The following is a 19,358-nucleotide window of genomic DNA, read 5'->3' as shown; positions in this document are numbered from 1 at the left end:
AGCTGCCTGCTTCAACGGCTGCGCTCGAGGAGCAGTGAGGGGTTAGGTGCCTTGCTCAAGGGCACTTTAGCCACAATTTGACAACAACACAAAGTGCATAACCTACCTATTGTCCTGCAGGCAGATTAAACCATTTTGCGCTTTAGCAAGAAGTGAGTGTGACCTTAGACAGTCCAGTGCTTCCCATACATTGACTTATTTGTGGCGGCCCACCACAATATCAACATTGACCACCACACAATGATTTTCCAGGTTGTACTAAATTGTGCTTAAATCTGGTTAGCATCATAATCACACTGTGCTAATTGTTAAAAACTGTTGTATTCAAGTTAATTCTGCAAACCAACCACCACAAATGAAATTAAATTCTGTGGGAAACACTGCAGTCTTCACTATTTTTTAAAATTCAGTCAGTCAATCAACCAAGTTGTTCAGCAAATACACTTTACAAATTAACTTTACATTTCATCTTACATTCATTATGTCATTTAATTCAGAAATGAAAATATTCAGGAAAAATCAAATATATTCCAGACTTTTCAAGGGCCCTCTTCCCCCTAGTCCAACACCCCATGCACACACACAAGTTAAACTAGGTGCTGTGCATAGGTAAACTACTGTACATGTCCACAAACGTGTCTTCATGATCAGGGGTGTTTTCCAATGCAGAATTAATGGATTAGTGATGCAATACTTACAATGACACAAATGTATTTTAACCTTGTTAGATCACCATGCTAATTTGAGTCTGAAGCAGAAAGCCTGATTTAACAAATAATCTTGATGACCACCATTTAAGTACCAATAGCCTATACCTCAGTGATGTATACTGCAAGTTGCACATACTGTACCTAGACTTTCTAGTGTAGCTTAAGATGGCTGGACAAACCCTGAACTAGCGATCTGAGATTAATTGGTGCTACGATGGTGATCATAGTGGTTTATTTGTCAAACCAGGCTTTCTGCTTTAACTGGTAAACCACTTCCAAAACAAACCCATAGGGTTATTTTTAGGATTATTACCACCTACTTGGAGTTCACTTTTTTTTGTCACTGAACCACACACTTTGAACACCTCACTTTGAGTCTAAATGTTGCACATAACATGGCTTTGGGAGCAGATGGAGATATTGATCTTTTTTCCCTTTTACATCACATTTGGACCTTATTCATACTGTCTATGCCTACTGCCCCAACCGAGCCCAGTCTTTCTCATAAGACAAACAACCAAATGTTTCAGCTGATCAACACACTTCCTGTGGTTGATCGGGTGGCATTTATATGGGGAAGCACTCAACCTGCCAACCTGCAACCATGCATTCCATTAATCGAAGTCAGTGGCTTGTCACTTTGTCACTTCAATTCCCTGCTATGAAAATAAATGGGAATGTGTTTGGAAATTAGTCATCCATTTTAACAGCCTGAAACGCAGTTCAGTCATATAGAAGTAAATAACTACCAAATAAACTCCTTGAACTAACATCCTTGCCCCGTGTTGACATATGCCGAATGTATACAGTGTCTTGGCTTGGTCTAAAGCGCACAACTTCATTCAGGCTTTAGTCTGGTGAGAGTTTTTCAGAAGTAGGAAACATATGTGTCCAGCTTCCTATTTACATCAGTTTTATTTGAAGAGGTCTGGACTAGGTGCAAGGCACCTAACCCCTCACTGCTCCCTAAACGTGCGTCTGTTGATGCAGGCAGCTCACTGCGCCGTGCTTAGTGTGTGCTGTTCACTGTGTGCTGAGTGTGTTTCACTAATTCACGGATTGGGATAAATGCAGAGACCAAATTTCCCTCACGGGATCAAAAAAGTATATATACTTATACTTAGTGTTTCCTCAGCACAAAGATAAAAGTGTTTTTATTTTTTCATGGAAAGGAGACTGCTGAATTACTGTAGCCAACCCCCCCCCCTCTCCCCCCACCCACACAGACACAAAGAGGAGGCACTGAGATACACAACTAAGAGCAGAAATATATATTTATTATTCACATCAAGAACAAGGATCTCTATGTTCATTTGTTAATAATCTCTATTAGTAACTTCTTTAAAATTGTTAAACTTTTCTCAAACTTTGATAGGCGACGCACCACCCAGTATTGTATCAAGGCCTTGTACATTGGGAGTGAGCTCTGTCCACACATCTGAGCTCTGTTCTGATCTGTACTGAATGGACTTATAGAACCGGATCCTGATCTGATAGTTCCGTCTGCGCCAGCGGGAGAACTGAGCTCTACAGCTGGCCCAACAGTGCATGCTGAGAACAGGCCGTTTTCTACAGATCTACAGGGAACCGGACTGTGCTTCGGCGGTAAAACACATACAATACATATACATAGTTCATTACTTACACATTACACACACACACACACACACACACACACACACACACACTCACTCTCTCTTTCTCTTGCCTACAGAAAACACCAACACAAAATGGCATAGTCTGCATGCATGACAAACCATTCCAAACAATTTTGTGCGTACACTTTGCATGATTGTTTTTTAAGTCCATGTCATGTAAAAAAAGGCAGCTGAAGTATACAGTACAATAGAAAAATCTCATTCAGAGTGTGAGACTGCATGACATCAGAAAAAAAAACAGTACCACTTTAAATAAATTCCATTTCTAAAAGGCCTCACAGCCTTCGTCCCGATACAGCAAAGCTACACTACTTCTAATCAACAGGATTTCATCTCTGTTGAAAATGATAAAACACTAAAAACCAAAACAACCTGTGTCTTCATACACTATGCAAATCCCTTTCAACAATACATACTCGTCCCTCTAACCGAAATACACAAACCCAAGCCTTGTTCTGGACCTCTTGATGTGAGAGGGGCCCCTCTCACTGTGTGTGTGTGTGTGTGTGTGTGTGTGTGTGTGTGTGTGTGTGTGTGTGTGTGTGTGTGTGTGTGAGAGTGTGAGCGGTGAGAGAGAGAGAGAGAGAGAGATGAGCAGGTGGGATGATACAGCCGCCTCTTCCTTTATACAGCTGTTTGCACAGCCAGCTCCAGCCTTCAGCTCAGGTTAGCATCAGACTGCCCCCCTATCAAGCTGCGTGTGTGTGAACAAGAGTGAGCATATGAGTGTGTGTGTGTGTGTGTGAATGTGTGTTGGGCAGAGGGCTGGATGGGGTGGGTGGGGCCAGATGGCAAAGGGCCAGTTTATTTAGCAGCACTGCGGCCACTGATCCTAAAGCCAACAAGACAACCATGCTCCCTGGAGCGCTCCCATGCACCCCACCTCTCTCTCTCCCCCTTTCCTCAGCTACACCCCTCCCCCTCCTAGACCCCCCCCCCCCCCCCCCTTCCTGCTGCTCTCTGCACCTGGCGCTCACCACAGCCCTTCTGGATGGATGAGGAACCGGCTGCCATCACCATGTCTGAACAGAAATCTGGAAATCCAACAAGAACGGACACCAAACAGAAACAACCCTCCTCCTGACTTCTTCCATCAAAGCCCTTTCCTTCCCCAGTGAATATTACACACAGTGAGAAAAATAAAAATAAACTGGCCTGGAATGCAGGGTGTTGTGAAGTATAATTCTTCCAACTGGTCCCTCGTGAGTCCATTTAGACTTGTCCCCTAAGTCACATATGAGGTAGGTCTACACCTCTGACCCTAAACTTAAACCCTAAACTTTAAACTCTGATCAAAACTCAGCCTGAGCTATGCCCTCTCAGATGGAGTTTTACTGGATGTATGGAGCAACGCTGCCCCTGATGGTCGTAAGTTGTAATTACAGCAGAGACACCAGATGGATGTTGCTCCACTGCACTTTCAACGGGTGAAAGAGCCGTCACTTCACTGGAAGGAGAGGCACGATGAGTGGAGCGAATGTACACAACATTTCAGAAACAAGTAGAAGAAAGCACCACCACTAGTGCGCACACAACACTAACATATACACACACACATACACACAGTCTGTACAAGTTAACATAACACAGACTACACACACAGGCAGGGCACAACACCAGCACTAGCCAAGCCTCTGCCGCAATTGGATAAATAAGTGGTGCACTCTGGTGCACCACCGAAATCTGATCTACGACTGATGTGTGACACACACACACACACACACACACAGAGGGTGAGAGATACAGAGAGCTAGTTGTGAAGAGGCAGGGGATTTTTCTGCAGGCATCACATGATGAACTAAGCACTGTTGATTGTGCACTAATAGTAATGTGCATGTGTGTGTGTATGTAAGCGAGAGATAGAGAGAGAGAGAGAGAGAGAATGTCTGTGTACGTGTTGTGTGTCAATGTAATCTTTATGTGTGTGTGTGTGTGTGTGTGTGTATATGTGCGTTTGCTTCACCGATCACTCTTGTGCACTCAACAGCTTCAGTAGAGTATGTGAGTGTGTGAGTGAGTGGGCGAGCATGTGAAGGGCATAGATATGGAGACATCATTAGAAAAGGCTGGAAGTGAGCAGGAAGCTGCCAATAGTGTTGTAAGTGTTTAAAAAAAATGACATTAAAAATGCTGTTTGATTTGATTGAGGCAACTTAAGGGTGACTGTATGTGTGCAGTCCAGCACACTAGAGGGCGCTATAACTCTGCTACAGGCTACAAGGTGCCCTCTATCAAGTGCACAACTCACACAAACATGCATAGAGATAGGTTTGCCAGTCCTTGTAAGTAAGTCCTAGAAGCATTCAGAACTCAGATGAATGGAACATTCTAGCGAATGGCAGTTCCTATTCCTAAACCACTACAATCCTAAAAACCAATAAGAACTATTAAAAGTTTAAAAGCCTGTGAAACAACATAAGCTAATTTTCTTGAGGTCTGATGGCAGAATTTCCTGGTCATGACACCAATAAGAGCCACTGGAGTGATGGGCTGCCTTCTTGATATGCTGACAGGTGATTGGTCGGAAGGGACGTCTCGCAAACAAAGTCCTCACGGGATTGGACAGCATATCCATGGACGGGGGCTTTAGAGGGCAGGGGGGTCCCCGTGGTGGAAGGGGTTGAAGGATGAGCGGACGCTCCGGCCGCACAGAGGCTGCTGCACCCGGAAGTTATTCACCATACTCCTCTGGACCTCCTCCTCCGCCGACGTAAACAGTAGACTACGGAACACAGCCAACTGCACGAAAGGGAGGGAAGGAGGGAGGGAGGGAGGTCAGCACATAAAGATATACAAACAGGAAAAGGGGAGAGAGAGATAGAGAGAGAGATAAAGTGCTTACAAACAGTAATAGGGGAAAGAGAGAGGGACAGGGAGAAAGAGTGAGGGAGAGAGAGATAAATGAAAGGTAGGTACAAACAGTAACAGGGGAAAGAGAGGGAGGGAGAAAGGGGGAAGAGAGAGAGAGAGAGAGAGTGGTCATTAAGAGGTGAAAAAAAGTTGCTGGAGAGCTCTCAGCCTGGAGTCTCTGGTTTCTGACCCATCCACTGCTCCCTCCCCCTTCCTGGTTGCCATAGCGCTGGGGAACATTCTGTCCTGTTGACAGAGCCCCCTGTGGTTCCACTGGACAAACAGGACCAAATTTGACCTCACCGCCTCCTAGCAACACCACGATCACGCAGTGAACAACTTACTACATCATTCACGAAACACTACATTAATATTACATGAATGTCCAATACATACTCTCCTGCACAAAAAAAGAAACTTGTGTGTGTGCGTACTTGTCTATGTGTGTGTGTGTGTGTGTGTTTCAAAAGGACTAGCTCACCTGTTCTGCTGAGCTCATGAAAAAGACTATACTCCCTTGTAGTCCGGTGGACAGCCCATAGAGCCCTATTGTGGACCCGGAAATGTTGAGTACACCAAAGTTTTATGATGGAAATATATAGTATGGGTTCCCAGCATGCAGAAACTGCCGGATGCTAATTTGCATATGTTGGACAATTTGTGTAATTGAGCTAATTAGCATAAATTAGCATAATAGCCTATATTGATCATATTATAAGAGCTGCTTGGCCAAAATTGACAATGTTAGTATGTTTTTAGGGGTTACTGGAGATGCTGAGTCCATATCTGACATTTTCAAGATTCAAAATCACTATTTAAACTTGGTTTGGTCACGTTTTTACTCTCATTAAGCTGATTTTGGTACAATTTAGACAGATTTTTGGAGGATACAAGGATACAAGAATACAAGGATACAAGGGAAGTTTATTGTCACATGCATATAGTTACTGGAACTAAGAAATGCAGTGAAATTATGTCTGGTGTCAGCCTATTTGTGCATTAATGTGGGGGGGGGGGGTAAAAAGTGCAGTAGAAGAGGGGTTTAGTAGATTAAGTGGCAAGGGCTGCATAAAAAAGGTGGGGGAGGATTGGGATTGGGTGGGGGGCACCAACAAGGAGCACCCAAGAGCAACAGGGGCAAGGAAAAACTCCCTTACCAAGGAAGAAACCTTGGGCAGATCCACGGCTCAAGGGGCTAACCCAACTGCCAGGGGTCTTGGTGTGTGTGTTGGGGGGGATGACAGGGGAGATGGGATAGTGTGCTGTGTATTGGGGGGGGCAGTGTGCTGTAAGTATGTTGGGGATGTGTGTTGGAGAAGCTTCCTGATGAAATAATGTGCTGTGTATGTAGGGGGGGGGGGGGGGGGGGGCAGGGACTTACTATTGCAAGCAGAGTACTGTATGTAATGTATGTGAGTGATGACAGTGAAGATGTGTGTGTGGGCGGGAGGGGAGTGGAGCAGTGACTGTGTGTGTGTGTGTGGGTAGGTGGGGGCAGTGTGCTGTAAGTATGTAGAGGATGTGTGTTGTATAGAGGATAGGGCTGTAGCGATATACAGTAGGGCTGTAACGATACACCAACCTAACAATTCGATTTGTATCACAGTTTTTGACCCACGGTTTGATACCTCGATTTTTCTTTTTTTGGAGGGGGGGGGTAGACATTTCAATAGCCTACCTTAGAACACCAGAAGATTACAATATAATATATCTGTATTATTTTATATCCTGATATAAAAAGAGAGAATACTGAATGTCTGATATTTATGACAGCACACTTTATGCAGATTAGCCTATAGCTTAGGCCTACTATTTCTATTACAACTCTACCACATTCAGCTGTCTGGTTGATGCCTGGAAATATTGTACACAAAGAAGCATAGTTGGCTAGCTTATCCTAGTCTACTGATTGGACTGTTCAGTTTCCTCATGTGTGTTTAAGGTAATACTGTTCTCCTTGGGACAAGCCTTTTGGAAAACATTGGTATTGAGATGATCATTCAGTTCTCCCAGAATCCCCAGCACGAAACATCGTGGGAATCTCAAGCACAGTCCAGCACGCTGGCGTTGCATAGCTCCCCCAACAAGCCATTGCCATCCTCGGCGTGGGCGTTCCCACATTCAGTCCAGCATTAGTCTCTGGCACTGCCACACAGCAGGCGGCGTGCACACACCGCAAGAGCCCTACTCACCCTGGGGGACCACAACCACCAGCTGCCCAATGCGGGGCGTGCTAGCAGTCACCTAGTCTGTCGCCTCTCGTCCCCAGCTCCCTTCAGAGAACGCCCTCAGGTCGCACTTTCCTAGCCTCCACTGCCACAGACTCCCCGGCGCTGAGCACCGTAACTGGCACTGCACCTCCGATGCTCCACTCCGTCGTCTCGCCAGTCGGGGCAGCAGACTCCAGCTACATCGCAGCTGGACCACGCTGCGCAATCAGGCTACAGCCGTTTAAAAAAATAAATAAACAAATTTAAAAAAAAACATAGTCCAGTATTTCTTTCGAAATTGAAAGGAAGTTGTATGGACTGGACTATGTTTTTATTTTTAAAAAACGGCGACGAAATTGTGAATTTCCAGAGCGTGTTACTCCACACTCGGCAATCGACTCCTATAAACTTTCCCCTAAAGACGCCAGCTGCAGCAGCAACATTTCCGGAAAGGTACTGGCTTGATGAAATTCATTCTGGACTCAGAGCATGACTGTTACCTTGAAGACCTGAGTTCAAGGCCACGTGGGTGTGACTGTGCCGTCTTCTACCCCAAACAAACACCCTCTCTTCCCATTATCTCTACCAGCACAGAGTGTACCATAACAACAAAAGTGTGTGTGTGTGTGTGTGTGTGTGTGTGTGTGTGTGTGTGTGTGTGTGTGTGTGTGTGTGTTCTACTGAGCTCATGAGGAAGACTATACTCCCTTGTGATTAAAGCCAATGAATGCTTGAACGCCTGATTATTTCATTAAAAGCAGGGTGGAACCCAGTTCATATTCACCCTATTGTACCAAAGGACTGTAGCCCTACATAGAAGAGTTTGAAAATGTAAACAGGTGGGCTCAAATAATAAGAACTTACTAAACCGTGTTAAGATAACTCTTGACCTTAAACCCTGACTGAAGCTACAGTCTAACTCAAACCAACTCATGCAAACAGATCCTGTAGTCTTCAGTTAAGCAGGTGAAACAAGATAGGTGTCATTCAGACAAACAAATGTGCATTTTGGGAACACAAAATGACACAGCCCTAATGAAAAAGCATAGCATTTTGGGACATACTATAGAAGTACTATAAGGGGCCGTTTACACAAAACTGTGTAACTGTGAATTTTCTCTTACCGCTTTCACACCTTTAACGACACCGGCAAGAAAAAAACCTGGCGTGTACACACAGAGGTGTAACCGGCTAAATGTGCTGTAGTGCATATGCCAGACCAGTCGATGGCGCTGCTGTGCAGAAGATCGCGTAGAAGAAAACATTGTTGAAACAGTTTGTTAAGCCAGAGAATGTCTAATAAGGGCTCTGGTTAAGCAGTCGCATGAAATAAGGAGACTACAGACAATTCGGTTTTCAATTCAACTGTTAAACTAATAAAGTTCATTTTCAAGGTATGTGACTGCTATGTGAAATTTCAAATGCTTACGCATTGCATTAGGTCTGAGCACCACTGGAGAAACACTAACATGCAGTAAGCTAATGTTTAACTAAGTTAAGCTAACGTGTGCTTCTAACTTAGCCACTAAAGGCTGATAGGCTACATTGTGCACATAAATCATGACAGGGGAAAGAAAAACATTTTAATATGATAAATAAATGGTTTGGTTTGTTTTGACAAGCAGCATGTCAGGTCAAGTGCCGTGGCTGAGTTGAGAGGTGGGGCTATGTCGTCATAATGTTGCCGGCTTCGCACCTACAGGCGTCTACACGGCGAAAGTTAGCCGGCGGTTTCAAAAGTTCCCACTTCGGAAGTCGGTTTCAAAAGCTGTCGGTTTCAGTCTCCTAAACTGCCGGCGTTGTGTACACGCAAGGCGTAACCGTTAACAAAACCTCACCGGTTTCACAAAAACCGGCGTCGTGTAAACGGCACCTAAGACTGGGCAGTGGCTTCAGTGGTCTGTGACGGACACCAGCGGTTCCGATCAGTCTACCTGGTCATGGCTGACTTCAATTGGCTGCTTCATGACCATCCAGGTGACCGCTTCCGTAAGGGGGGGTGTAGTCAGTGACCCGGCATAAGTCCAGTAGTCCTCCGTGTTCTCTGGCAGCAAGCAAGCGGGATCAAAGCGGCCAAATTCCACAACGCTGTCCTGAAGAGACAACACATACACACACAGCTCAATAATGATGTTTAGCAGTGAAAAGGTTCATTACTAACAGGTGACTACTAAACTCACAGAACTTAATCTGTTAAACTCAAGTCTTACTCTCAAACATATACTGAATATGCACAAACACAAAAGACGGTACGCTCTCTTTGCACTGTTAGAACAACAAATTGCTTTGAAGCTTAACTTAAAGGAATTATCCTGAGTAAAATGCACTTTAGATCAATTTACGGATGATTGGGAGTACATACGTTGAGTTGACATCAAAATCATGTCATTCGGATGTGTTTTGAGAAAGTTCGATTTTTCCGTTTTTAGTCAAAACTCGTTAGCCTGTTAGTGACCAGGGCATGTTATTTCGCCGCTACAAAACGCTATTTTTATACCTCTTCTACAGTTCCAAACAACATTACACTTACGTGGTAGTGAGTAGAGGGTCCCTAAAGCCAAACCGAAGTATCCCGAGGTCTTTATGTGGTCAGATAGAGAGTCCAGAATGAATTTTATCAAGCCAGTACCTTTCCGGAAATGTTGCTGCTGCAGCTGGCATCTTTAGGGGAAAGTCCGTAGGTGTGGAGTAACACGCTCTGGAAATTCACAATTTCGTCGCCCTTTTTTTTTTTTTTTTTTAAAACATAGTCCAGTATTTCTTTCGAAATAGAAAATGAAGTTGTATGCAACAGCAAACCCTAGCTTACTAACAGGTTGGAAAATGTCACGTGACGTGATGTCATGCAACGACGTGATGCAATCGACTCCTACAGACTTTCCCCTAAAGATGCTAGCTGCAGCAGCAACATTTCCGGAAAGGTACTGGCTTGATGAAATTCATTCTGGACTCTCTATCCGACCACATAAAGACCTCGGGATACTTCGGTTTGGCTTTAGGGACCCTCTACTCACTACCATGTAAGTGTAATGTTGTTTGGAACTGTAGAAGAGGTATAAAAATAGCGTTTTGTAGCGGCGAAATGACATGCCCTGGTCACTAACAGGCTAACGAGTTTTGACTAAAAACAGTAAAATCGAACTTTCTCAAAACACATTCGAATGACATGATTTTGATGTCAACTCAACGTATGTACTCCCAATCATCCGTAAATTGATCTAAAGTGCATTTTACTCTGGATAATTCCTTTAAGTATGTTTCCTTTTATACTAGGCTTTGAGAGACTATCTACAACATCTTGATTGTGATAAGCTATTCAAATAAAATCTCTTTCATAATGCTGTTAAACACACACACACACGCACACACACACACACACGCGCACACACACATGCGCGAACACACACACACACACTTCAACTCACCTTGTGCCTGACAGCAGGTAGAGCGTCCACAAGTTTCTGCAGGCCTTCGTGCCTCTTCCCTAACTGTGAAGAGTAAAATCACAGCCTTTAGCTCAATGCTCAACACACACACACAAAGAGAGAGAGACACACACACACACAGACACTTGCTTTTTATTACCATTTGGATCAGAAGTGTCATTGAGTGGTGACAGGTTTACAACACAAAAAGGCCAACACACACACCAACGGTCCACTTCACTACATTTCATAGTAAAGGGAAACAGAAAAAAAGTGGACAGAAAATACAGAGGAGTTAGAGAAGACAGGGAAGGAGAAGATGACTGGTCTAGGGGGAGGGGCGGAGAGGAGAGGAAGATAGAGGAGAGGAGAGGAACAGTCAGAGATGGGACACACCTTGAGGAAGACTCCAAGGACACCGAGGCCGTTTTCCTCCATCACGGCCTCCTCAAACAGACTGTACTTGTCAGAGTTCCAGTGGACCAGATGAAGCTGTGAAGACAGACCAATGGTCACCATATGTTCATGTTTACCCTATACACTGATGTGGTTGTGTTCAGTGTGTATACTGTTCCCACAGTCCATTTCCCCATTCTAAACTAGTGGCAATTCTCAAAGCAACAAGGAACAAGGAACAACTGCTGCTGAGAAAGACAAAAAGCCTTTCACACACACACACACACACCTGATGTAATCTACAATGAGTTTCTAAAAGAACAATGGTCTCTAAGGAACAAGACGAGATGAAACTTCAGATCAGTCCAAACTCTACTCAAGTCGAACTTGTTCTACCACCCTGTACTCCCCCAGTCCTAACAAGAGTGATTTTGAAAAGACCCATTGTCTGGACACCAAGTTCAGCCCTTTTGCGCAAACAGAGATCGCTTACAACAGCAAGTCTTGGTGAAATATAAAACGTGGCCCATATACAAAGATACCCACACACACCCACACACACCCACACACAGGGCCTCTAATATTACATAACTAATGAAGGTGTGTGTTATTAAAATAGAATCCCACGCTATCAGGCCACAGTGACAGAAGAGATGATGCAGTGTGTTGCACAGTCACTGGCAGGCACACACACACAGACACATACACACACACGGACACACAGAGCATGCAGTACATTCCAGGTGATTTATAAATGGCATCGTCCACGTCTAGAGGTCATAGAACTTCACTGTCCCTGGCACAAGGCTGCCGTCTCATGCCACACACACTTCTAATCGTTCTCCCTCACACACCCACTTGCTCACGCACGCACAGAAATTCATAGTACACTGGTTAACAGTCCGTGTGAGTCCTTGCTGTATTCATTTCCATTGCTTTCATTTTTTTGAAAAATGGGGGGGCGGGGGGGGGGGGGGGGGTACACTTAACACACATACATAGGCCTACTGCAACTACTACCAGCAAGCTACCATTACACTCAACGCCACCTCATCTACAGCGCATCCAAGCTGCACAACTGAAAAACAGACTTGTTTTGGTGGACAAGACACAATGATTGGGTGGGCTTAACCGTGGCCCCTGTCTAGAGCCAGCCCTGACACACACATACACACACACATACACACACACACACACACACACACACACACACACACACTACCTCTGCAGGAAACAGCCGTCGGTCTATGGAGTGCTCAGACCCCCAAGCATTGGACTCGCCCCAGTGGAAATGGAATTGGCAGAGTCTAAACTGGTCTTCCAATGGTCCTCCCTTAATAGCTGCAGTTGAGGGAAATCAGATAAAACCTCAAAGTGTGCACTTTAAAAAAGCCTTTTACAAGTATTGACACAGGTAAATATTCATTACAATATATTTATAACAAAGGTGAAGAGATCCAACATTTAAGGCTTGATGGATCAAAGATGGACAACATGGTCTTATATAAGGGAGAGTTAAGTTGATATCCTCACTTGATCTTTCGGTCGTGTCGTCGTATTCAACTATGAAAGAGTAACCGTTATTCCAGATTTGTTGGCAGGTCCGTGGGTCGTAGTTAATCTCCAGTGGCTTGAGTTGCCGATCCCACTGCGTCTTGCGCACCGCTATATCGATGGGCGATTGGCGGTCTCCCCCCGGGACAGCCAACGGACCCTGCCACATCGGGTGTACTGTAAGGAAGACACATTGCAAGGGTTAAACCATCAACGACGACGCATGGACATAGGCAATGGCCACGCTGCTCAAAACAAAGACAAAATAAAATGTAGTAGGCTAGGCGTACTACTTTAAAACAGGATAAATAAAACATAACTCACGTTTCGTTAACTCAGCGGCCTCCAAAGCAGATGTACACATGTTTAAAGAGCAAAAATATCTCAAACCAAATGAACTTCACGGCAAGGCTACTTCTAACAATCTGTCCTTCCTTGACAGTAGTCAAATGGTTATAGTCGGAAAAAATGAATTACTTCCTCCTTTCTTAACTTCATTCAGAGGAACTGCGCTCAAGAAACTGACAGTTGGAATGTGCAGCCCATCACAGCTGGACTCAAGAGTGGAGATTTAGCGATCGTAGTTTAACATCACATACTCTTGAAAGGTTCTCTCTTTGCTATAAAATGCTCATGTCTGTAACTTACACGCCTACCGCCACGAAACACAAAACTTGAAGAAAGTGCCAAAAAGTAATGACTCGACATCACGTGGATGACTTCCTAGTGATTCAGAGAACTATTTCAGGAAAATGATGATGAAATTGAGATTATGAAGAGAACGGACCAACCAACTATTCTTAAGAATCAGTTTTTCAAGTTGTGCTTCTTCCTGTGTAGCCTTCATGTGACAGAGCATCAGGGACTAGATTTGCAGTGAAGTTTTGGATTCTCTCTTATAATCTGTCTGTTAATTGATCAGAACAGAAGATAGGGTATGTCTCTCTCTGTGTATGTGTATGCGTGTGTGTAGGGTATGTCTGCTGCACATCTCCCTTCTCTCTCTCTCTCTCTCTGTGTGTGTGTGTGTATTGCATGCGTGTCTCTGAGTGTGTTCGTTTGTTTGCACTTGCTTTAACAGTGTTCCCCAGCATTACAGTCTGGTATAGCATCAGCATCTTTATTAAGACATCGGTCTCCACCAAGGGCAACATTTCCCAGTCTGTAGGCCGACCTTTGACCCCTCACCTCTGCCCACCAGGCCTCATAGAGATGGTAAAAGTACACTTTCCATACTCAAATAGAAGTACAGATACTTTTGTAAAAAAAAAAAAACGCTAGTAAACAGTGATTCAACTTCTTTACTCAAGTAAAAGTAACCAAGTACAGGCACTGAAATGTAGGCCTATTTAAAGGTGCTCTAAGCCAGTGGTTCTTAAACTGGGGTCTGGACCCCCCACGGGGGTTGACAAATATATTGGAGAGGTCGCAAAATGATTTGCAGTCTGGATTAAAGAACATTTTCTAAAGGTTTTTAGTCAAAGGCTGCTATTGATATACAGTAATGCCTTTAGTGTTGACATAGCCTACCGATGAGAGAAGACAGTTTCTGCCTCTGCTTCCAATGCCCATCTCGCAACATTTCGAAATCAAATTCCGCCGGTTAGAGAGAAGGGGGTTGCGAGACTTGGCCCATGTTTTTTTTTTTTTTTGGGGGGGGGGGGGGGGGGGTCGCCAGACAAAAAAGTTTAAGAACCACTGCTCTAAGCCAGCGGTTCCCAAACTTTCCCCATCACCACCTACAGTACATCCTGACTCGGCTTGCGTACTCCCACCCTCCGACACATAAAAATGTAACGCATTCTATTGCATTCCAGGCATCATGTTTAATTAGTCGCCCTACATGATAACAAATAACAAACTCAAAATGTGCAACTCTATGAGCTCTCACACTAAAAAAAAAAAGTGTGGAGAACATTATGAAACACAAACAACAAAGAGAACATAGGGTTAAGATTTGGAAAATTAATTTTTAACACCTTTCCAACAATGCCCTTTTCATCTCACGTGCCCCCTAGTGGCAGCTCACATACCAGTTTGGGAATCCCTGTTCTAAGCGGCAGAGAGCTAGATTGCCACTCATTGCCCCTCCTCCCCGTGCTCTCATAACTCTCCTAAACGCGCATCTCGTTTAAGTTTTTTTTACAGTGTATTTCACATAAAAAAAAAAAGTAGGGCAAAACACCAGGAAATGTGATCACATGGAAAATGAAAAAAAAAAAAAAACATGACAATTCTTGGCTTTTGTACAACTTCATTTCTGTCATTTTATTCATTCAACCTTTATTTATTCTCAGAAGTTCATTGAGGGTAGTCCTCATTTTCAGTGATTTATCAAACACACTCAACTGGATATGGAGAAAAATCATCAAGTATGTACTGACAGCTTTTTTAATACTTAAAGGAAAAGATATTTCTATCTTAACTTATTGGCTCTGTGATTTGTGCCTTTTCTTGCCCGTCAAGATGCAGTCTGGATCATATGTTTTAGAATCATTCAAATTAGATAATACTACAATATACATTCTTAGTCATTACATAAAATGATGACGATGGATTAATGAACTGATAACCCTATGTACAATGAACAGTCATGTTCAATTGTAATGGCAGAAGGACACACCTGTCACCTTAAGGGTCAAACCTAACGTGCAGTTCAAGAGGAAAGTAAACGACATCAATCACATGACCAGCGCATCTGACTGAACTTGTTGGTCCTGTCAGGAGGGATAAGGAATATAGGTGAACAAGTGAAAAAAGAGGGGGGGAAACAAAACAAACACACACACAATAGAGACAAACCAGCCACTCCTTAATTGATATATGTTTTTTTCCTTTGTTAATAAGGCAGAGCAACAAATTCCCCATTCACTGACCAGACCTGTCAAGCAGAAGGCATGCATGCCAGCTCTCTTTCCCTCATCAACCAGGCCTGCCTCCACACGCTAGAGTTTCCGTAGGCCTACCATTGAGTTAAGTTATTTAGGGTTATTACTAACTGATCGAAACAAAACCAGTGCAAGGTGTGGCTCCAATCCTTTGCCTAAGAATAAGAAAAATGCCTACTAAGAATGCAACCTTAATGTTTCAAGATGTCAGATGTAGCCTATTGCATCATAGGGGAAACATTAACTAAAATTGTGACTAACACCTTTTCAACAGGACATTTTGTGAACTATTCATGCAGTGTGTGATAAACATCATGTGGTGCTTGCTTGTTCTTTTCCAAGATGATCATCTTTAGTCGAGCACACCCGGAAGCTGTCAACCACAACACCAATAAGCACCCCCACTCTGAGTTACACACAAGTTAAGAGTTAATACCCTAAGCCAGGACGAGAACTAACTAAATACTGAAAACACAAAAACTAAATATTCAAAAGGCAATATAACACTCAATGGCGAAGCCTTTATTTCTCAACATTAAGTTTGAGTTGGGCATAGTATGCCCTACATTAGAGCAGAGGCGATACTTCAATCCAACGTAGCCTAAATGGGGTTCGGTGGCTGTAACGTTAGCTCCCCCTGACCTATATCGTGCCTGACCAAGCACGGTTGCTTACTCGTTGGATGAGACAACTCTACACATTTTCAATACGGGCAGCTTATAGGCAGCAAATTCAAACACTTACTTTGGGAGAGTACATATTTGCTGGAGCACACCGTTAAGCTGCATCTCCGAACAGGAATCCAGCGATGTCCCCGCACCTCTCTACGGAGCCGTCTCTGAAGCTGACGGCCAAGCGGGGTTAGAATTGCAGATAGGGTGACCATGCTGATTCCAGACAGCTGTTCGTACAATACAGTTCTTTTCTAGTCGGTCCCCTTCTCGACTGTCACTTTCGGGTGGACACTTGTGTTGAGACGATGATGGCTCTTGTTTTGGAATCAGTTTCCTCGATGTGCATACACAACCGTCATCTGTGCCTATGTTTTCAAAACTAGCACATTCTGTGATACACTACCACGAGCTGCGGCTAGGTGGCTAACCAAGTGGATACGTAGTCAACTATGTATTCGCTGATTGGCGGGACAAACAATAACATGCAAGTCTAGATCAAACATTTACATCGAGATTCAATTCAATGACTTTTGATGACTTCTAAACTTTAATACGACTGCAGTGTGCAGGGTTGCTCAGGATATTTAAATGCCCCGAGAGACTCGAGACGGCCTCTGTAACGCGATTGATGTTGGTGGGAAGGGTGGGGGTCTCCAGAACTAGCCAATCAAATTCGCCCCATGAGGGGCGGTTCGATGAACTTCCTCTTACGCACACATTGTATTTACAAATCAAATCCACATGGAGAAGTGGCGTTCATTTTGGCATCAAGTGGCATCATTTTTATTAACTCAAACAATAAAAGTATTATAATAAAAAAAAACACTCAACCAGTAAAAGTATTATCACTATATGTGAATATTTGCTACTAATACTACTATATCATTAATTAGTAATACATTTAATGTGCCGATGTATTTAGTAGTAAAATAATCAACTCATGTATATTAAGAGATAGCTGTGGTGCTGTCACGTCTGCTCGTGAAAGGATGAGCAGTTTTATATTCCCAGTAGACGTCGCCAACTTGGTCAAAGTTCAGTGAACGCTCTGACAGATCTGCATCTGGACACACCAGTTCTGTGGACTCTGCCCACATAACGTGTGCGTATTTTGTTTTTTACAGGGCTTGTTTTTTTCATGCAATATGACATCACAAGTGACATCCTCCCCAGGAACATCCCATTAACCCATGGCATCAATGATAGTGTGGTCCTAACATGCTTTTGATGGGAGGAATTTCATGACATATAGGCTCGTTTGATGCGTGTACAAAGTAAAACAAAAAGGATGGAAGAGAGTACAGCCAATCAGTCTGGGGAAAGATACAAGACCCTCTCTAAAAGATTCCAGCTCCATGTATCCACTGTAAGACAAATTATTTGCAAATGGAGGGCATTCAGCATCACAGCAACATTTCCTAGAAGTGGATGCCCATCAAAAGTATGACAAAGATGCACCAGAAAGATAATAAATTGGGTAAAAGCCAGTCCACACATCATCTCTAGAGTTACAGACCATGATGGCAGCATCTGGAATAAATCTAAATGGGTCTATCTACAATTAGACGAAACTGGAACAGACCAAATGTTCATGGGAGGGTTGCTAAGGAAGCTCTCAAGAAAGAATAAAACTGCCTGATGCCTTCTGAAAGTCCATTTTCTGGACAGGTAAGTCTAAAATAATATTATCTGGTCACAATCCAGATTGTCATTATTTGGAGGAAAGCCAACACTGTATGCCAAGGAAAGACCCCCTCTCAGCAGTGAAGCATGGTGGTGGAAATATGGAGGTGTGGGGCCACTTTTCTGCCTCTGGACCTGGATGACTCCATATCATCCAGGAAACCATGAATTTTCAGGCCTATCAACAAATTCTTCATCTGAACCTCATGTCAATCAGAGAGATGAAGCTAGGGAGGAAATAGAGAAGATAATTCATGGTCTGGATTGTTGGCCTAGTCAAAGTCCAGACCTCAATCCAATAGGAATGTTTTGGCTAGATCTGAAGCGGGCAGTACATGCCAGGTGTCCCTCCATGTTGACTTGTTTGGATGTGCATTAAATAAGGTTATTTTTAATACAATTGACCATGTCTGAGGGTTCACAAACTGTCAAGCAGCACTGTAAATGCAAGATCACACAAAGAATCTGTATTATTTCCAATTTTGTCAAAAAAGGGTATGGGTAGTTTAGTGTCAGTTACCAACAATTGAATTGTCCAAAGAGGGATTTATTTGCTGAAGTCATGATAAAGCAGTTATATACTGCTTATTTTAAGACTTAAGTCCGAGCCTGGACGAACGCCTACAGGAGGCTATTATGGCTGTGCTCCTCCTCTGGAAAAATTACATATTTGTTTTTGGGAAAGAGAAGTGCAAAAATAACTTAAATGAAAGAAAAAGACCAGAAACACATTTGTGCCTCTGAAATATAAACAATGAGAGTGCAGACACATTAACACAACACTGAGGCAAGGAGAATACTGACTAGCCTTACGCAACTGAAGTAATGATACATATACCTTTTTTGGCCAATCGCTCATGTCGCTGAGAGTTGTGTGGATATATTCTGAACGATGTAGAAAGGTGGATCTCAAAACAGTCGATAACAGCTGGCTAGAAGACTAGTGCAGCTGTGAACTGGAAGTCCTATATTCTTGAATGGATTCCTATTCATTTTTGTAAATCTAGCAAATCTTTGTATCCAGTCTATGCCCAGCTCAGCCTAAATCCTCAAAACATAATCCGTAGAGTAGATAATCTGATAATGCATCCAGAACCTGTCATGCAGTGTTTATTGTCCACAGGGAGCAGAGAAATCAAGGACATCTCTGTGGTATTTTTATTTAAGCTGTTGTGACCCATTCTTTGGTTGTTCTTACAAGTTTACATGACACCATAATCATGCTCCTTTCGTTACAGAGGCAAATGGAAAAGGATTGACAGCATAAAGGCCTTGCTTAAAGGGACACCAGGCAAGCCTGATGCTTTTTC

General features: G+C 43.4%; 1 protein-coding gene across 2 annotated transcripts; it reads right to left on the bottom strand.

Moving 5' to 3' along the window:
* Positions 1–3,292: 3,292 nt before the first annotated feature.
* ca5a (carbonic anhydrase Va) lies at positions 3,293–16,965 on the bottom strand. 2 transcript variants are annotated; one of them, XM_042110009.1, is made up of 7 exons: positions 16,436–16,965; positions 12,783–12,980; positions 12,472–12,590; positions 11,250–11,345; positions 10,854–10,916; positions 9,363–9,521; positions 3,293–5,107 (listed from the first exon to the last, which is right to left on the bottom strand). In XM_042110009.1, the coding sequence occupies exons 1-7, from the start codon at positions 16,575–16,577 to the stop codon at positions 4,955–4,957; spliced, it is 930 nt and encodes a 309-aa protein (XP_041965943.1). In that variant the 5' UTR covers positions 16,578–16,965; the 3' UTR covers positions 3,293–4,954. The 2 variants fall into 2 exon arrangements, with proteins under 2 accessions (XP_041965943.1, XP_041965944.1); XM_042110010.1 differs by lacking the exon at positions 16,436–16,965 and adding an exon at positions 13,128–13,686.
* Between the last annotated feature and the right edge of the window lie 2,393 nt (positions 16,966–19,358).

The sequence above is a fragment of the Alosa sapidissima genome, chromosome 11, assembly GCF_018492685.1.
Source record: "Alosa sapidissima isolate fAloSap1 chromosome 11, fAloSap1.pri, whole genome shotgun sequence".
NCBI classification, from domain to species: Eukaryota; Metazoa; Chordata; class Actinopteri; order Clupeiformes; family Clupeidae; genus Alosa; species Alosa sapidissima.
This window is presented reverse-complemented; position numbering and strand designations above follow the sequence as displayed.

Coding starts and splice junctions, on each gene's coding strand:
- ca5a (XM_042110009.1), bottom strand. CDS start 16,577: ATGGTCACCCTATCTGCAATTCTAACCCCGCTTGGCCGTCAGCTTCAG. Junction 12,981..16,435: donor CAAATATGTACTCTCCCAAA/GTAAGTGTTTGA, acceptor TCTTCCTTACAG/TACACCCGATGTGGCAGGGT. Junction 5,108..9,362: donor TTGAAGTCAGCCATGACCAG/GTAGACTGATCG, acceptor CCTTTCGTGCAG/TTGGCTGTGTTCCGTAGTCT.